Below are 17,084 nucleotides of genomic sequence, written 5' to 3' on the forward strand. Positions count from 1 at the left end.
TGGGTCAAAAGGAGAAAAATGCAGATTTACCTGATACACAACTTGGATTTATGGAGATTATTAAAATAAAGGTAAAAATGAGCAGGGCATAATCCCTTAAATCTCTCAAAATTGAGCTATAAATGATTATTTAGAGAATAGTTGATTATTCCTACTAATCAACCAAGTGATGCATGACAAATCCACAGTTTAACCCTGGAATTAGCACAACAAATTCCACCTTGGTCCCCAGAAGGTTAAACTGTCATAATTGTGTGTTTAGGGGTCTTGGCGGCCCACTTTAATTCTGATGTCACATGCGAACATCAGAACTTAAGCTGTCTGATGTCAGTATGTGACAGCACCATCTAGTGGCATTTTGAATAAAAGAGAAGAAGCTCTCTTCGTTTGATTCCTGTGAATCAGGGGTCTCAAACACTATTAACCTGGGGACCACTGGAAAGGCAGAAACTGGGTGAGGCTGGGCCGCAAGAAAAGATTTCTTTATAAAATTTAACATGCACTTTTTTATGAATTCACCTTCTTTGAATCTCCTGGGGCGATCAAACCCCCGGTTTTCACCCGGACAACAATATTTAGGGCGTGACGTCGTCTACATTCTGCCGTCTCGTCCGCTTTTCCGCCATACTAACAGTGCGCCGGCCCAGACACATATTGTACGAGGCTTCAGCAGAGTCACGGAAGTGACTGCAAGGCATACTTGGTCAACAGCCATACAGGTCACACTGAGGGTGGCCGTATAAACAATTACATCACTGTTACAAATATGTGCCACACTGTGAACCCACACCAAACAAGATTGACAAACATATTTTGGGAGAACATCCGCACCGTAACACAACATAAACACAAAAGAAAAAATACCCAGAATCCAATGCATCCCTAACTATTCCAGGCTACAATAAGGGGTGGGGAGTGTATATTGTAGCCCGAAAGAGTTAGGGCTGCATGGGACTTGTCCAGGGTGTACCCCGCCTTCCGCCCAATTGTAGATGAGATAGGCGCCAGCGCCCCCCGCAACCCAAAAAGGGAATAAGCGGTAGAAAATAGATGGAAGGATGGGATTCTGGGTATTTGTTCTGTTGTGTTACGGTGCGGATGTTCTCGCAAAATGTATTTGTCATTCTTGATTGGTGTGGCTTCAAAGTGTGGCGCATATTTGTAGGTGTTAAAGTTGTTTATACGGCCACCCCTCAGTGTGACCTGTATGGCTGTTGATCAACTATGTCTTGCAGTCGCTTACTGTACAGAAGCCAAATACAACATATGGCTGGGCTAGCACTTGTTTGCGTAGGTTGTAGAGGACACTAGAGACAGTGCCTCCACTGTGATCCCTTAATCTTGTTGTTCGGGTGAAATTCTGGAAAACAATTACCCCCGGAGGGCGCCAAAAATTGGGGGTCTCCTGATAAAATCGAGGGTATGCAAGTATAACAGTGTAAAGCGTCATTCATGTTAAACTCGCGGGCCGCACCAACATAAAATCATATTAGGTTGCGGGCCGCGTGTTTGAGGCCCCTGATGTAAATAAATATCTGCTTCTTCGGTCTGTAATAAAGACTGCACCTTTTCTAGAAATATCACTGTGTTTATTACACACTCCATCTCGACAAAGACGGTTGTAAGCGTGATGTACAAACACAAACATCCTGTGATTGCCAGAAACAGAGAAAGAACACAAAGTACAGAGCATGTTGAACATCATTCTGTGCAATTATATTCCTAATGACAATAATTACGTTTGTCTGCCATTTTTTACTTGCGTCCTCCTGTCTGGCTGTCCAAGTGAGCTCGGGCATTGCGCAACATCTCCATGTACAGCCTGTTGTTCTCACTGCAACATCAACAACATCCATAAACATTGGGGGGAAGAACTGCCATTCCGATGGAATAATTGTGATCCAAAAAGTTATCCAGCTTTGGTGTAGAACTGATTTATAACTCGGTCACTTTTGTTGCCAGTCAGAAAATGCGGGACTCTAAAAAAAGATGACTGACATTTAAGCAGTACAAAGGCTGGGAGAAGAAACTCAAAACAAAATAAATAATCTGTATTAAGTACAAAAACAAGTATTTGGAAAGGAAACCCTTTTTTACCACAGCGCCCTCTGCTGGATCCCGGCCTCCCCCAAGACTGTGTGACTTACTCGGCCACGGAGCGGTCAAACATCAGGCTCCCCATGTCCATGTAGAACTGGGCATCAGTTCTCAGCGCGGTCCAGTACTCGTTGGCCTGAGACACACAAATGTAGACATGAATGTTGGCCTGAGACACACAAATGTAGACATGAACGTCGGCCTGAGACACACAAATGTAGACATGAATGTTGGTCTGAGACACACAAATGTAGACATGAATGTTGGTCTGAGACACACAAATGTAGACATGAACGTCGGCCTGAGACACACAAATGTAGACATGAACGTTGGCCTGAGACACACAAATGTAGACATGAACGTCGGTCTGAGACACACAAATGTAGACATGAACGTTGGCCTGAGACACACAAATGTAGACATGAACGTCGGCCTGAGACACACAAATGTAGACATGAACGTCGGCCTGAGACACACAAATGTAGACATGAATGTTGGTCTGAGACACACAAATGTAGACATGAATGTTGGTCTGAGACACACAAATGTAGACATGAACGTCGGCCTGAGACACAAATGTAGACATGAACGTTGGTCTGAGACACACAAATGTAGACATGAACGTTGGCCTGAGATACACAAATGTTGACATGAACGTTGGCCTGAGACACACAAATGTAGACATGAACGTTGGCCTGGGACACACAAATGTAGACAAGAACGTCGGCCTGAGACACACAAAAGTAGACATGAACGTTGGCCTGAGACACACAAATGTAGACATGAACGTTGGCCTGAGACACAAAAATGTAGACATGAACGTTGGCCTGAGACACACAAATGTAGACATGAACGTTGGCCTGAGACACAAAAATGTAGACATGAACGTTGGCCTGAGACACACAAATGTAGACATGAACGTCGGCCTGAGACACACAAATTTAGACATGAACGTCGGCCTGAGACACACAAATGTAGACATGAACGTCGGTCTGAGACACACAAATGTAGACATGAACGTCGGCCTGAGACACACAAATGTAGACATGAACGTTGGCCTGAGACACACAAATGTAGACATGAACGTCGGCCTGAAACACACAAATGTAGACATGAACGTTGGTCTGAGACACACAAATGTAGACATGAACGTCGGCCTGAGACACACAAATGTAGACATGAACGTCGGCCTGAGACACACAAATGTAGACATGAACGTCGGCCTGAGACACACAAATGTAGACATGAACGTTGGCCTGAGACACACAAATGTAGACATGAACGTTGGCCTGAGACACACAAATGTAGACATGAACGTTGGCCTGAGACACACAAATGTAGACATGAACGTTGGCTTGAGACACACAAATGTAGACATGAACGTCGGCCTGAGACACACAAATGTAGACATGAACGTCGGCCTGAAACACACAAATGTAGACATGAACGTCGGCCTGAGACACACAAATGTAGACATGAACGTCGGCCTGAGACACACAAATGTAGACATGAACGTCGGCCTGAGACACACAAATGTAGACATGAACGTCGGCCTGAGACACACAAATGTAGACATGAACGTTGGCCTGAGACACACAAATGTAGACATGAACGTCGGCCTGAGACACACAAATGTAGACATGAACGTCGGTCTGAGACACACAAATGTAGACATGAACGTTGGCCTGAGACACACAAATGTAGACATGAACGTTGGCCTGAGACACACAAAAGTAGACATGAACGTTGGCCTGAGACACACAAATGTAGACATGAACGTTGGTCTGAGACACACAAATGTAGACATGAATGTTGGCCTGAGACACACAAATGTAGACATGAACGTTGGCCTGAGACAAACAAATGTAGACATGAACGTTGGCCTGAGACAAACAAATGTAGACATGAACGTTGGCCTGAGACACACAAATGTAGACATGAACGTTGGCCTGAGACAAACAAATGTAGACATGAACGTTGGCCTGAGACACACAAATGTAGACATGAACGTTGGCCTGAGACACACAAATGTAGACATGAACGTTGGCCTGAGACACACAAATGTAGACATGAACGTTGGCCTGAGACACACAAATGTAGACATGAACGTCGGCCTGAAACACACAAATGTAGACATGAACGTTGGTCTGAGACACACAAATGTAGACATGAACGTTGGCCTGAGACACACAAATGTAGACATGAACGTCGGCCTGAGACACACAAATGTAGACATGAACGTCGGCCTGAGACACACAAATGTAGACATGAACGTTGGCCTGAGACACACAAATGTAGACATGAACGTTGGCCTGAGACACACAAATGTAGACATGAACGTCGGCCTGAGACACACAAATGTAGACATGAACGTCGGTCTGAGACACACAAATGTAGACATGAACGTTGGCCTGAGACACACAAAAGTAGACATGAACGTTGGCATGAGACACACAAATGTAGACATGAACGTTGGTCTGAGACACACAAATGTAGACATGAACGTTGGCCTGAGACACACAAATGTAGACATGAACGTTGGCCTGAGACACACAAATGTAGACATGAACGTTGGCCTGAGACACACAAATGTAGACATGAACGTTGGCCTGAGACACACAAATGTAGACATGAACGTTGGCCTGAGACACACAAATGTAGACATGAACGTTGGCTTGAGACACACAAATGTAGACATGAACGTCGGCCTGAGACACACAAATGTAGACATGAACGTCGGCCTGAAACACACAAATGTAGACATGAACGTCGGCCTGAGACACACAAATGTAGACATGAACGTCGGCCTGAGACACACAAATGTAGACATGAACGTCGGCCTGAGACACACAAATGTAGACATGAACGTCGGCCTGAGACACACAAATGTAGACATGAACGTTGGCCTGAGACACACAAATGTAGACATGAACGTCGGCCTGAGACACACAAATGTAGACATGAACGTCGGTCTGAGACACACAAATGTAGACATGAACGTTGGCCTGAGACACACAAATGTAGACATGAACGTTGGCCTGAGACACACAAAAGTAGACATGAACGTTGGCCTGAGACACACAAATGTAGACATGAACGTTGGTCTGAGACACACAAATGTAGACATGAATGTTGGCCTGAGACACACAAATGTAGACATGAACGTTGGCCTGAGACACACAAATGTAGACATGAACGTTGGCCTGAGACACACAAATGTAGACATGAACGTTGGCCTGAGACACACAAATGTAGACATGAACGTTGGCTTGAGACACACAAATGTAGACATGAACGTCGGCCTGAGACACACAAATGCAGACATGAACGTCGGCCTGAAACACACAAATGTAGACATGAACGTCGGCCTGAGACACACAAATGTAGACATGAACGTCGGCCTGAGACACACAAATGTAGACATGAACGTCGGCCTGAGACACACAAATGCAGACATGAACGTCGGCCTGAAACACACAAATGTAGACATGAACGTCGGCCTGAGACACACAAATGTAGACATGAACGTCGGCCTGAGACACACAAATGTAGACATGAACGTCGGCCTGAGACACACAAATGTAGACATGAACGTTAGCCTGAGACACACAAATGTAGACATGAACGTCGGCCTGAGACACACAAGCACTGTCACAATGTAGACATGAAGTTATTAAAGTTGGGGTCACCTGCTCCTGGATGGTGTAACCCCACTGGTTCTGGGAACTGTGGGGGTCCCAGTATCCCGACTGTCTTTTCAGCCGGATGAAGCGCTTTGCCTGCTCTTCTTTCACAAAGGGGGCTGCCAAGACCCCTAAACACACAAATATGACAGTTCAAACCTTGTGGGGACCAAGGCGGAATTTGTTGTCCTTTCTTTACATTTTTGCTGTGTTTTGGTTGTCTTCCTCCATTATACAGGATTATTTTTCCAAAGCAAGTTTTTTTATGTTAAATTTAAGAATTTCAATGTTCAATTCTTTCACAGGTGTACCAATTGATACACTGTGTATATGTATATACATATATATATATATATACAGTCGCGGACAAAAGTGTACGTATTCTTGTAAAGAACATGATGTCATGGCTGTTTTGAGTTTCCAATTATTTCTACAACTCTTATTTTTTTGTGATGTAGTGATTGGAGCACATACTTGTTGCTCACAAAAAACATTAATGAAGTTTGCTTCTTTTATGAATTTATTATGACTCTACTGAAATTGTGCTTGGTCAAAAGTATACATACAGCAATGTTAATATTTGCTTGCATGTCCCTTTGCAAGTTTAACTGCAATAAGGCGCTTCTGCTTGAATTTTTGACCACTCCTCTTGACAAAATTGGTGCAGTTCAGCTACATTTGTTGGTTTTCTGATATGGACTTGTTTCTTCAGCATTGTCCACACTTTTAAGTCAGGACTTTGGGAAGGCCATGGTAAAACCTTCATTCTAGCCCGATTTGGTTATTCCTTTACGACTTTTGAGGTGTGTTTGGGGTCATTATCCTGTTGGAACACCCAACTGCGCCCAAGATCCTACCCCTGGGTGGATAATTTTAGTTTGTCCTGAAGAATTTGGAGGTAATCCTCCTTTTTCATTGTCCCATTTACGCACTGTAAAGCACCAGTTCCATTGGCAGCTAAACAGGCCCAGAGCATAATACTACCACCACCATGCTTGACGGTAGGCTTGGTGTTCCTGGGATTAAAGGCCTCATCTTTTCTCCTCCAAACATTTTGCTGGGTATTGTGGCCAAACAGCTAAATGTTTGATTCATCTCGCCACAGAACTTTCCTCCAGAAGGTCTTATCTTTGTCCATGTGATTTCGGATAAAACAAAAATGCAGCTGTTTGGTCACAGTGCCCAGCAATATGTTTGGAGGAGAAAAGGTGAGGCCTTTAATACCAGGAACACCAATCCTACCGTCAATCATGGTGGTGGTAGTATTATGCTCTGGGCCTGTTTTGCTGCCAATAGAACTGGTGCTATAAATGGGACAACGTAAAAAGGATGATTAGCTCCAAATTCTTCAGGACAAGTTAAAATCTTCAGCCCGGGGGTTGGGTCTTGGGCACAGTTGGAGATTCCAATGGGACAATGACCCCAAACACACATCAAAAGTTGTAAAGGAATAACTAAATCAGGCTAGAATGAAGGTTTTAGAATGGCGTTCCCAAAGTCCTGACTCAAATGTGTGGACAATGCTGAAGAAACAAGTCTATGTCAGAAAAGCAACACATTTAGCTGAACTGCAGCAATTTTGGGGTCAAAAATTCAAGCCGAAGCTTGTGGATGGCTACCAAAAGGGCCTTATTGCAGTGAAACTTGCCAAGGGACATGTAAGCAAATATTAACATTTCTGTATGTATACTTTTGACTTTGCTCACATTTTCAGTAGAGCCATAATAAACTCATAAAAGAAGCAAACTTCATGAATGTTTTTGTAACCAAAAAGTATGTGCTCCAAACACTACATTACAAAAAAAAAAATATATATATATATATATATATATATATATATATATATATATATATATATATATATATATATATTTATATATATAGGCAAGATGGCGGCGCCCGGACGGGCTGCGACACTGCGGTGCTCTTGCTAAAGATGGAACATTTGGCGGAAATGCCGGACAGTTCTGCAGACTTCATGGCTGGCTCGCATCGTGGTCACTCCGTGATCACGTACGACCACCAGACACTTCTGGATATGGACATATCGGGCCGTTTTGGACTGATAGACGCGGGCGTGCTAAACATGCTAACTAGCATGGGGATACGTCGGAGGCTACATCCAGCGGCCTGTGAAGCAGCGGAGTCTAGTAGCAGCGGGGGCCGTCTACGGAGCAGACGCCAGCGGTGTGATCGGAAACGCGGATGTCGAGCGGGGCTAAAAACAAAGCAGAAGGCTAATCCCCACAGAACACCACTTCCCTCCACCCTGAAGACGGATTTAAATAAAGGATGCGAGACTACTGGTCTGGGTAAGGAGTCAGTTAAATTAGAACAAGTTTTTTCTGCTTTGAGTGTTTCAGAGTTGGACATGTGTTTTACTGAGGTGGCTAACTATGATGCGTGCAGTTTATCAAAGCAACAAACAAACAATCGGAAAATCCCCGTTACTGAGGAGGCTAACCATGATGCGTGCAGTTTATCAAAGCAACAATCAAACAATCGGAACATTCCCGTCGTATCAATTCCTAGATATGGTCGTAATTATACTGAATGCACTGGGCATAATAAACACAACATTATTAATATTGCTACTACGGATAATTTGATCAAAAATTCCCTAAAACAGCCCACTACCTATAATATAGGTTTTTTAAACATAAGATCATTGTCTCCCAAAACGTTGTTAGTTAATGATATCATCAGAGACAACAATCTTAACGTCATCGGTCTCAGTGAAACCTGGCTTAAACCAAACGACTTTTTTGCGCTAAATGAGGCATGTCCTCCTAACTTTACACATGCGCATATTGCCCGTCCGCTTAAAAGGGGTGGGGGGGTTGCACTAATATACAACGAAAACTTTAACCTTAGTCCTAACATAAATAATAAATATAAATCGTTTGAGGTGCTTACTATGAGGTCTGTCACACCGCTGCCTCTACACCTGGCTGTTATCTACCGCCCCCCAGGGCCCTGTTCGGACTTTATCAATGAATTCTCAGAGTTCGTTGCTGATCTAGTGACACACGCCGATAATATAATCATAATGGGGGACTTTAATATCCATATGAATACCCCATCGGACCCACCGTGCGTAGCGCTCCAGACTATAATTGATAGCTGTGGTCTCACACAAATAATAAATGAACCCACGCATCGCAACGGTAATACGATAGACCTAGTGCTTGTCAGGGGTATCACCGCTTCCAAAGTTATGATACTCCCGTATACTAAAGTATTGTCCGATCATTACCTTATAAAATTCGAGGTTCAGACGCATGTTCGTCAAACTAATAATAATAATAACTGCTATAGCAGCCGCAACATTAATACGGCCACAACGACAACTCTTGCTGACCTACTGCCCTCGGTAATGGCACCATTCCCAAAGTATGTGGGCTCTATTGATAACCTCACTAACAACTTTAACGACGCCCTGCGCGAAACCATTGATAACATAGCACCGCTAAAGTTAAAAAAGGCTCCAAAAAAGCGCACCCCGTGGTTTACAGAAGAAACTAGAGCTCAGAAATTATTATGCAGAAAGCTGGAACGCAAATGGCGCACGACTAAACTTGAGGTGCACCATCAAGCATTTAGTGATGGTTTAATAACTTATAAACGCATGCTTACCTTAGCTAAAGCTAATTATTACTCAAATCTCATCCACCGTAATAAAAACGATCCTAAATTTTTGTTTAGTACGGTAGCATCGCTAACCCAACAAGGGACTCCTTCCAGTAGCTCCACCCACTCAGCTGATGACTTTATGCAATTCTTTAGTAAGAAAATTGAAGTCATTAGAAAGGAGATTAAAGACAATGCGTCCCAGCTACAACGGGGTTCTATTAACACTGACACGATTGTATATACGGCGGATACTGCCCTCCAAAATAGTTTCTCTCGTTTTGAGGAAATAACATTAGAGGAATTGTTACAACGTGTAAATGGAATAAAACAAACAACATGTTTACTTGACCCTCTTCCTGGGAAACTGATCAAGGAGCTCTTTGTATTATTAGGTCCATCAGTGCTAAATATTATAATCTTATCACTTTCCTCGGGCACTGTTCCCCTAGCATTCAAAAAAGCGGTTATTCATCCTCTTCTTAAAAGACCTAACCTCGATCCTGACCTCATGGTAAACTACCGACCGGTGTCTCACCTTCCCTTTATTTCAAAAATCCTCGAAAAAATTGTTGCGGAGCAGTTAAATGAACACTTAGCGTCTAACAATCTATGTGAAACCTTTCAATCCGGCTTCAGGGCAAATCACTCGACGGAGACAGCCCTCGCAAAAATGACTAATGATCTATTGCTAACGATGGATTCTGATGCGTCATCTATGTTGCTGCTCCTCGATCTTAGCGCTGCTTTCGATACCGTCGATCATAATATTTTATTAGAACGTATCAAAACACGAATTGGTATGTCAGACTTAGCCCTGTCTTGGTTTAACTCTTATCTTACTGATAGGATGCAGTGTGTCTCCCATAACAATGTGACCTCGGACTACGTTAAGGTAACGTGTGGAGTTCCCCAGGGTTCGGTCCTTGGCCCTGCACTCTTCAGCATCTACATGCTGCCGCTAGGTGACATCATACGCAAATACGGTGTTAGCTTTCCCTGTTATGCTGATGACACCCAACTCTACATGCCCCTAAAGCTGACCAACACGCCGGATTGTAGTCCGCTGGAGGCGTGTCTTCCTAAAATTAAACAATGGATGTCCGCTAATTTTTTGCAACTCAACGCCAAAAAAACGGAAATGCTGATTATCGGTCCTGCTAGACACCGAACTCTATTTAATAATACAACTATAACATTTGACAACCAAACAATTAAACAAGGCGACACGGTAAAGAATCTGGGTATTATCTTCGACCCAACTCTCTCCTTTGAGGCACACATTAAAAGCGTTACTAAAACGGCCTTCTTTCATCTCCGTAATATCGCTAAGATTCGCTCCATTCTGTCCACTAAAGACGCTGAGATCATTATCCATGCGTTTGTTACGTCTCGCCTCGACTACTGTAACGTATTATTTTCGGGTCTCCCCATGTCTAGCATTAAAAGATTACAGTTGGTACAAAATGCGGCTGCTAGACTTTTGACAAGAACAAGAAAGTTTGATCACATTACGCCTATACTGGCTCACCTGCACTGGCTTCCTGTGCACTTAAGATGTGACTTTAAGGTTTTACTACTCACGTATAAAATACTACACGGTCTAGCTCCATCCTATCTTGCCGATTGTATTGTACCATATGTCCCGGCAAGAAATCTGCGTTCAAAGGACTCCGGCTTGTTAGTGATTCCCAAAGCCCAAAAAAAGTCTGCGGGCTATAGAGCGTTTTCCGTTCGGGCTCCAGTACTCTGGAATGCCCTCCCGGTAACAGTTCGAGATGCCACCTCAGTAGAAGCATTTAAGTCTCACCTTAAAACTAATTTGTATACTGTAGCCTTTAAATAGACTCCCTTTTTAGACCAGTTGATCTGCTGTTTCTTTTCTTTTTCTTCTATGTCCCACTCTCCCCTGTGGAGGGGGTCCGGTCCGATCCGGTGGCCATGTACTGCTTGCCTGTGTATCGGCTGGGGACATCTCTGCGCTGCTGATCCGCCTCCGCTTGGGATGGTTTCCTGCTGGCTCCGCTGTGAACGGGACTCTCGTTGCTGAGTTGGACCCGCTTTGGACTGGACTCTCACGACTGTGTTGGATCCATTGTGGATTGAACTTTCACAGTATCATGTTAGACCCGCTCGACATCCATTGCTTTCCTCCTCTCTAAGGTTCTCATAATCATTATTGTCACAGACGTCCCACTGGATCATTATTGTCACCAATGTCCCACTGGGTGTGAGTTTTCCTTGCCCTTATGTGGGCCTACCGAGGATGTCGTGGTGGTTTATGCAGCCCTTTGAGACACTAGTGATTTAGGGCTATATAAGTAAACATTGATTGATTGATTGATATATATATATATATGTATATATATATATATATATATATATATATATAGGGTTTCCCACATCATTTGTTTGTGCCGGCCCGCCACGAAAGAATTACGGCCGCCACAAATAAAAAAAAATAAAAACTTTTTTTGGGGGGGCTTTTGACTCCCTCGACCGCTCATAAAAGCAATGCGACTCTGTCTGTGAATGGAGCTTGTAGTTACATATTATATCCATCCATCATCCATCATCTTCCGCTTATCCGAGGTCGGGTCGCGGGGGCAACAGCCTAAGCAGGGAAACCCAGACTTCCCTCTCCCCACCCACTTCGTCTAGCTCTTCCCGGGGGATCCCGAGGCGTTCCCAGGCCAGCCGGGAGACATAGTCTTCCCAACGTGTCCTGGGTCTTCCCCGTGGCCTCCTACCGGTTGGACGTGCCCTAAACACCTCCCTAGGGAGGCGTTCGGGTGGCATCCTGACCAGATGCCCGAACCACCTCATCTGGCTCCTCTCGATGTGAAGGAGCAGCGGCTTTACTTTGAGTTCCTCCCGGATGGCAGAGCTTCTCACCCTATCTCTAAGGGAGAGCCCCGCCACACGGCGGAGGAAACTCATTTCGGCCGCTTGTACCCGTGATCTTATCCTTTCGGTCATGACCCAAAGCTCATGACCATAGGTGAGGATGGGAACGTAGATCGACCGGTAAATTGAGAGCTTTAACTTCCGGCTCAGCTCCTTCTTCACCACAACGGACCGGTACAACGTCCGCATTACTGAAGACGCCGCACCGATCCGCCTGTCGATCTCACGATCCACTCTTCCCTCACTCGTGAACAAGACTCCTAGGTACTTGAACTCCTCCACTTGGGGCAGGGTCTCCTCACAAACCCGGAGATGGCACTCCACCCTTTTCCGGGCGAGAACCATGGACTCGGACTTGGAGGTGCTGATTCTCATTCCGGTCGCTTCACACTCGGCTGCGAACCGATCCAGCGAGAGCTGAAGATCCCGGTCAGATGAAGCCATCAGGACCACATCATCTGCAAAAAGCAGAGACCTAATCCTGCGGTTACCAAACCGGAACCCCTCAACGCCTTGACTGCGCCTAGAAATTCTGTCCATAAAAGTTATGAACAGAATCGGTGACAAAGGACAGCCTTGGCGGAGTCCAACCCTCACTGGAAATGTGTTCGACTTACTGCCGGCAATGCGGACCAAGCTCTGGCACTGATCGTACAGGGAACGGACCGCCACAATAAGACAGTCCGATACCCCATACTCTCTGAGCACTCCCCACAGGACTTCCCGAGGGACACGGTCGAATGCCTTCTCCAAGTCCACAAAGCACATGTAGACTGGTTGGGCAAACTCCCATGCACCCTCAAGAACCCTGCCGAGAGTATAGAGCTGGTCCACAGTTCCACGACCAGGACGAAAACCACACTGTTCCTCCTGAATCCGAGGTTCGACTATCCGACGTAGCCTCCTCTCCAGTACACCTGAATAAACCTTACCGGGAAGGCTGAGGAGTGTGATCCCACGATAGTTGGAACACACCCTCCGGTCCCCCTTCTTAAAGAGAGGAACCACCACCCCGGTCTGCCAATCCAGAGGTACCGCCCCCGATGTCCACGCGATGCTGCAAAGCCTTGTCAACCAAGACAGCCCCACAGCATCCAGAGCCTTAAGGAACTCCGGGCGGATCTCGTCCACCCCTGGGGCCTTGCCACCGAGGAGCTTTTTAACTACCTCAGCGACCTCAGCCCCAGAAATAGGAGAGACCACCACAGATTCCCCAGGCACTGCTTCCTCATAGGAAGACGTGTTGGTGGGATTGAGGAGGTCTTCGAAGTATTCCTTCCACCTATCCACAACATCCGCAGTCGAGGTCAGCAGAACACCATCCGCACCATACACGGTGTTGATAGTGCACTGCTTCCCCTTCCTGAGGCGGCGGACGGTGGTCCAGAATCGCTTCGAAGCCGTCCGGAAGTCGTTTTCCATGGCTTCCCCGAACTCTTCCCATGTCCGAGTTTTTGCCTCCGCGACCGCTGAAGCTGCACACCGCTTGGCCTGTCGGTACCTGTCCACTGCCTCCGGAGTCCTATGAGCCAAAAGGACCCGATAGGACTCCTTCTTCAGCTTGACGGCATCGCTCTCCGCTGGTGTCCACCAAGGGGTTTTAGGATTGCCGCCCCGACAGGCACCAACAACCTTGCGGCCTCAGCTCCGATCTGCCGCCTCGACAATAGAGGTGCGGAACATGGTCCACTCGGACTCAATGTCCAGCACCTCCCTCGTGACATGTTCAAAGTTCTTCCGGAGGTGGGAATTGAAACTTTGTCTGACAGGAGACTCTGCCAGACGTTCCCAGCAGACCCTCACAATGCGTTTGGGCCTCCCAGGTCTGTCCGGCATCCTCCCCCACCATCGCAGCCAACTCACCACCAGGTGGTGATCGGTAGAAAGCTCCGCCCCTCTCTTCACCCGAGTGTCCATAACATGAGGCCGCAAATCCGATGACACAACTACAAAGTCGATCATGGAACTGCGGCCTAGGGTGTCCTGGTGCCAAGTGCACATATGGACACCCTTATGTTTGAACATGGTGTTTGTTATGGACAAACTGTGACGAGCACAATAGTCCAATAACAAAACACCACTCGGGTTCAGATCCGGGCGGCCATTCTTCCCAATCACGCCTCTCCAGGTTTCACTGTCGTTGCCAACGTGAGCGTTGAAGTCTCCCAGTAGGACAAGGGAATCACCCGGGGGAGCACTTTCCAGTACTCCCTCGAGCGTTCCCAAAAAGGGTGGGTACTCTGAACTGCTGTTTGGTGCATAAGCACAAACAACAGTCAGGACCCGTCCCCCCACCCGAAGGCGGAGGGAGGCTACCCTTTCATCCACAGGGTTGAACGCCAACGTACAGGCTTTGAGCCGGGGGGAAACAAGAATTGCCACCCCAGCCCGTCGCCTCTCACTGCCGGCAACGCCAGAGTGGAAGAGGGTCCAATCCCTCTCGAGAGAAGTGGTTCCAGAGCCCTTGCTGTGCGTCGAAGTGAGTCCGACTATATCCAGCCGGAATTTCTCGACTTCGCGCACTAGCTCAGGCTCTTTCCCCTCCAGTGACGTGACGTTCCACGTCCCAAGAGCTAGCTTCTGTAGCCGAGGATCGGACCGCCAAGTGCCCTGCCTTCGGCTGTCGCCCAGCTCACATTGCACCCGACCTCTATGGCACCTGCTATGGGTGGTGAGCCCATTGGAGGGGGGACCCACGTTGCCTCTTCGGGCTGTGCCCGGCCGGGCCCCATGGGAACAGGCCCGGCCACCAGGCGCTCGCCATCGTGCCCCACCTCCCGGCCTGGCTCCAGAGGGGGGCCCCGGTGACCCGCGTCCGGGCGAGGGAAATCTGGGTCCATGATGTTTCTTCTTCATAAAAGGTCTTCGATTATTATATATTATATAAATATGTAAATATTATAGAAATATTTATATAAATATGTACATAAAGTGTTGTAATTATATTCCAACTCCGCGTTATTGGTCATCGCCGCCGCTGCTGCCCCCCCCCCTTCTCCACAACCACAACCCCCCGTTCTCCACGACCCCCCCGTTGCCCGACCACCACCACCAATAGATGCCTGACCTGTGGGAAACACTGATATCCAGATATACATATATATATATACATATATATATATACATATACATGTATATATATATATATACACATGTATATATATATATATATATATATATATATATGTATATCTATACATATATAATATATATATACATATACATATATCTATATATATATATATATATGTATAGATATACATATATATATACATACATATACACATGTATATATATATATATATACACACATATATACATATATATGTGTGTATGTAGACATACATACATACATACATACATACATACATACATATATATATATATATATATATATATATATGTATATCTATACATATATATATAATATATATATATCTCCGCGCTGCTGGTCCGCCTACGCTTGGGATGGTTTCCTGCTGGCTCCGCTGTGAACGGGACTCTCGCTGCTGTGTCTTGGATCCTCTTTGGACTGGACTCTCGCGACTGTGTTGTATCCATTGTGGATTGAACTTTCCCAGTATCATGTTAGATCCGCTCGACATCCATTGCTTTCCTCCTCTCTAAGGTTCTCATAGTCATTATTGTCACCAATGTCCCACTGGGTGTGAGTTTTCCTTGCCCTTATGTGGGCCTACCGAGGATGTCGTGGTGGTTTGTGCAGCCCTTTGAGACACTAGTGATTTAGGGCTATATAAGTAAACATTGATTGATTGATGATTGATATACATATACATATACATATATATATACACACACATATATACATATATATGTGTGTATGTAGACATACATACATACATACATACATACATACATACATACATACATATATATATATATATATATATATGTATTTGTATTTTTTAATGTATTTTGCTGAATTCTTTCACCGTCACCTAAAAAAGAATACTGAACATGTAATGTTTTTTAAATGCGTTTTTAAAATAATTCCATGAATTGATGTCACAGTTTTCAATGTGTAGACATTTGCATAACAATCTATTTTACTGATTTAAACCTGTGACGCTATCCAATCAAAAGGTCTTCAAAAGTGTCCACATTTGACAAAACTGTACATGTTTGATATTTTCTGTTTAGGACTGAAGTTTATTGAGGAATCTACACCCTTCGAAAATGTAATGATTTTTTTGGGCTCTGAAAATAATTTCAAAAAGCGAAAGTCCCCAGAAAGTTAAACACACCAATTAGATAAAACCACTTATTCATTGGAGTTGTGCATTGGAATTAAAAGGTGCTTAGTCTTTAAGTTTTTACTTTTTTTAAAGGTAAATAAATGGACATTCACTTAGCAGCCATGCTATTAGATGAACCACTTAGTGTTAAAGTACACAGTGAAGTGTGTTTATTGTATTAGTGCAAGTACTCACCAGTCAGAATTATTGTATGAGTGCAAGTACTCAGCAATCAGAATTATTGTAGTAGTGCAAGTACTCACCAGTCAGAATTATTGTATGAGTGCAAGTACTCACCAGTCAGAATTATTGTATGAGTGCAAGTACTCAGCAGTCAGAATTATTGTATGAGTTCAAGTACTCAGCAATCAGAATTATTGTAGTAGTGCAAGTACTCAGCAGTCAGAATTATTGTATGAGTGCAAGTACTCAGCAGTCAGAATTATTGTAGTAGTGCAAGTACTCACCAGTCAGAAGAACACACAGCATCACACACTTCATGTCTGTAAAG

At 45.0% G+C, this 17,084-nt stretch overlaps 1 protein-coding gene across 1 annotated transcript in view; it reads right to left on the bottom strand.

Moving 5' to 3' along the window:
• Positions 1-1,594: 1,594 nt before the first annotated feature.
• LOC133552334 (uncharacterized protein C3orf85-like) overlaps positions 1,595-17,084 on the bottom strand; it is a 15,936-nt gene continuing 446 nt past the window's right edge. The window contains exons 2-5 of the mRNA XM_061899556.1: positions 17,041-17,076; positions 5,787-5,911; positions 2,148-2,233; positions 1,595-1,834 (exon numbers count right to left, since the gene is read on the bottom strand). Of these exons, the coding sequence (XP_061755540.1) occupies positions 1,756-1,834; positions 2,148-2,233; positions 5,787-5,911; positions 17,041-17,074 (324 nt within the window). The 5' untranslated portion in view covers positions 17,075-17,076 and the 3' untranslated portion in view covers positions 1,595-1,755. The remainder of the gene's footprint in view (positions 1,835-2,147; positions 2,234-5,786; positions 5,912-17,040; positions 17,077-17,084) is intronic.

This window comes from Nerophis ophidion, linkage group LG05, assembly GCF_033978795.1.
Source record: "Nerophis ophidion isolate RoL-2023_Sa linkage group LG05, RoL_Noph_v1.0, whole genome shotgun sequence".
NCBI lineage: Eukaryota > Metazoa > Chordata > Actinopteri > Syngnathiformes > Syngnathidae > Nerophis > Nerophis ophidion.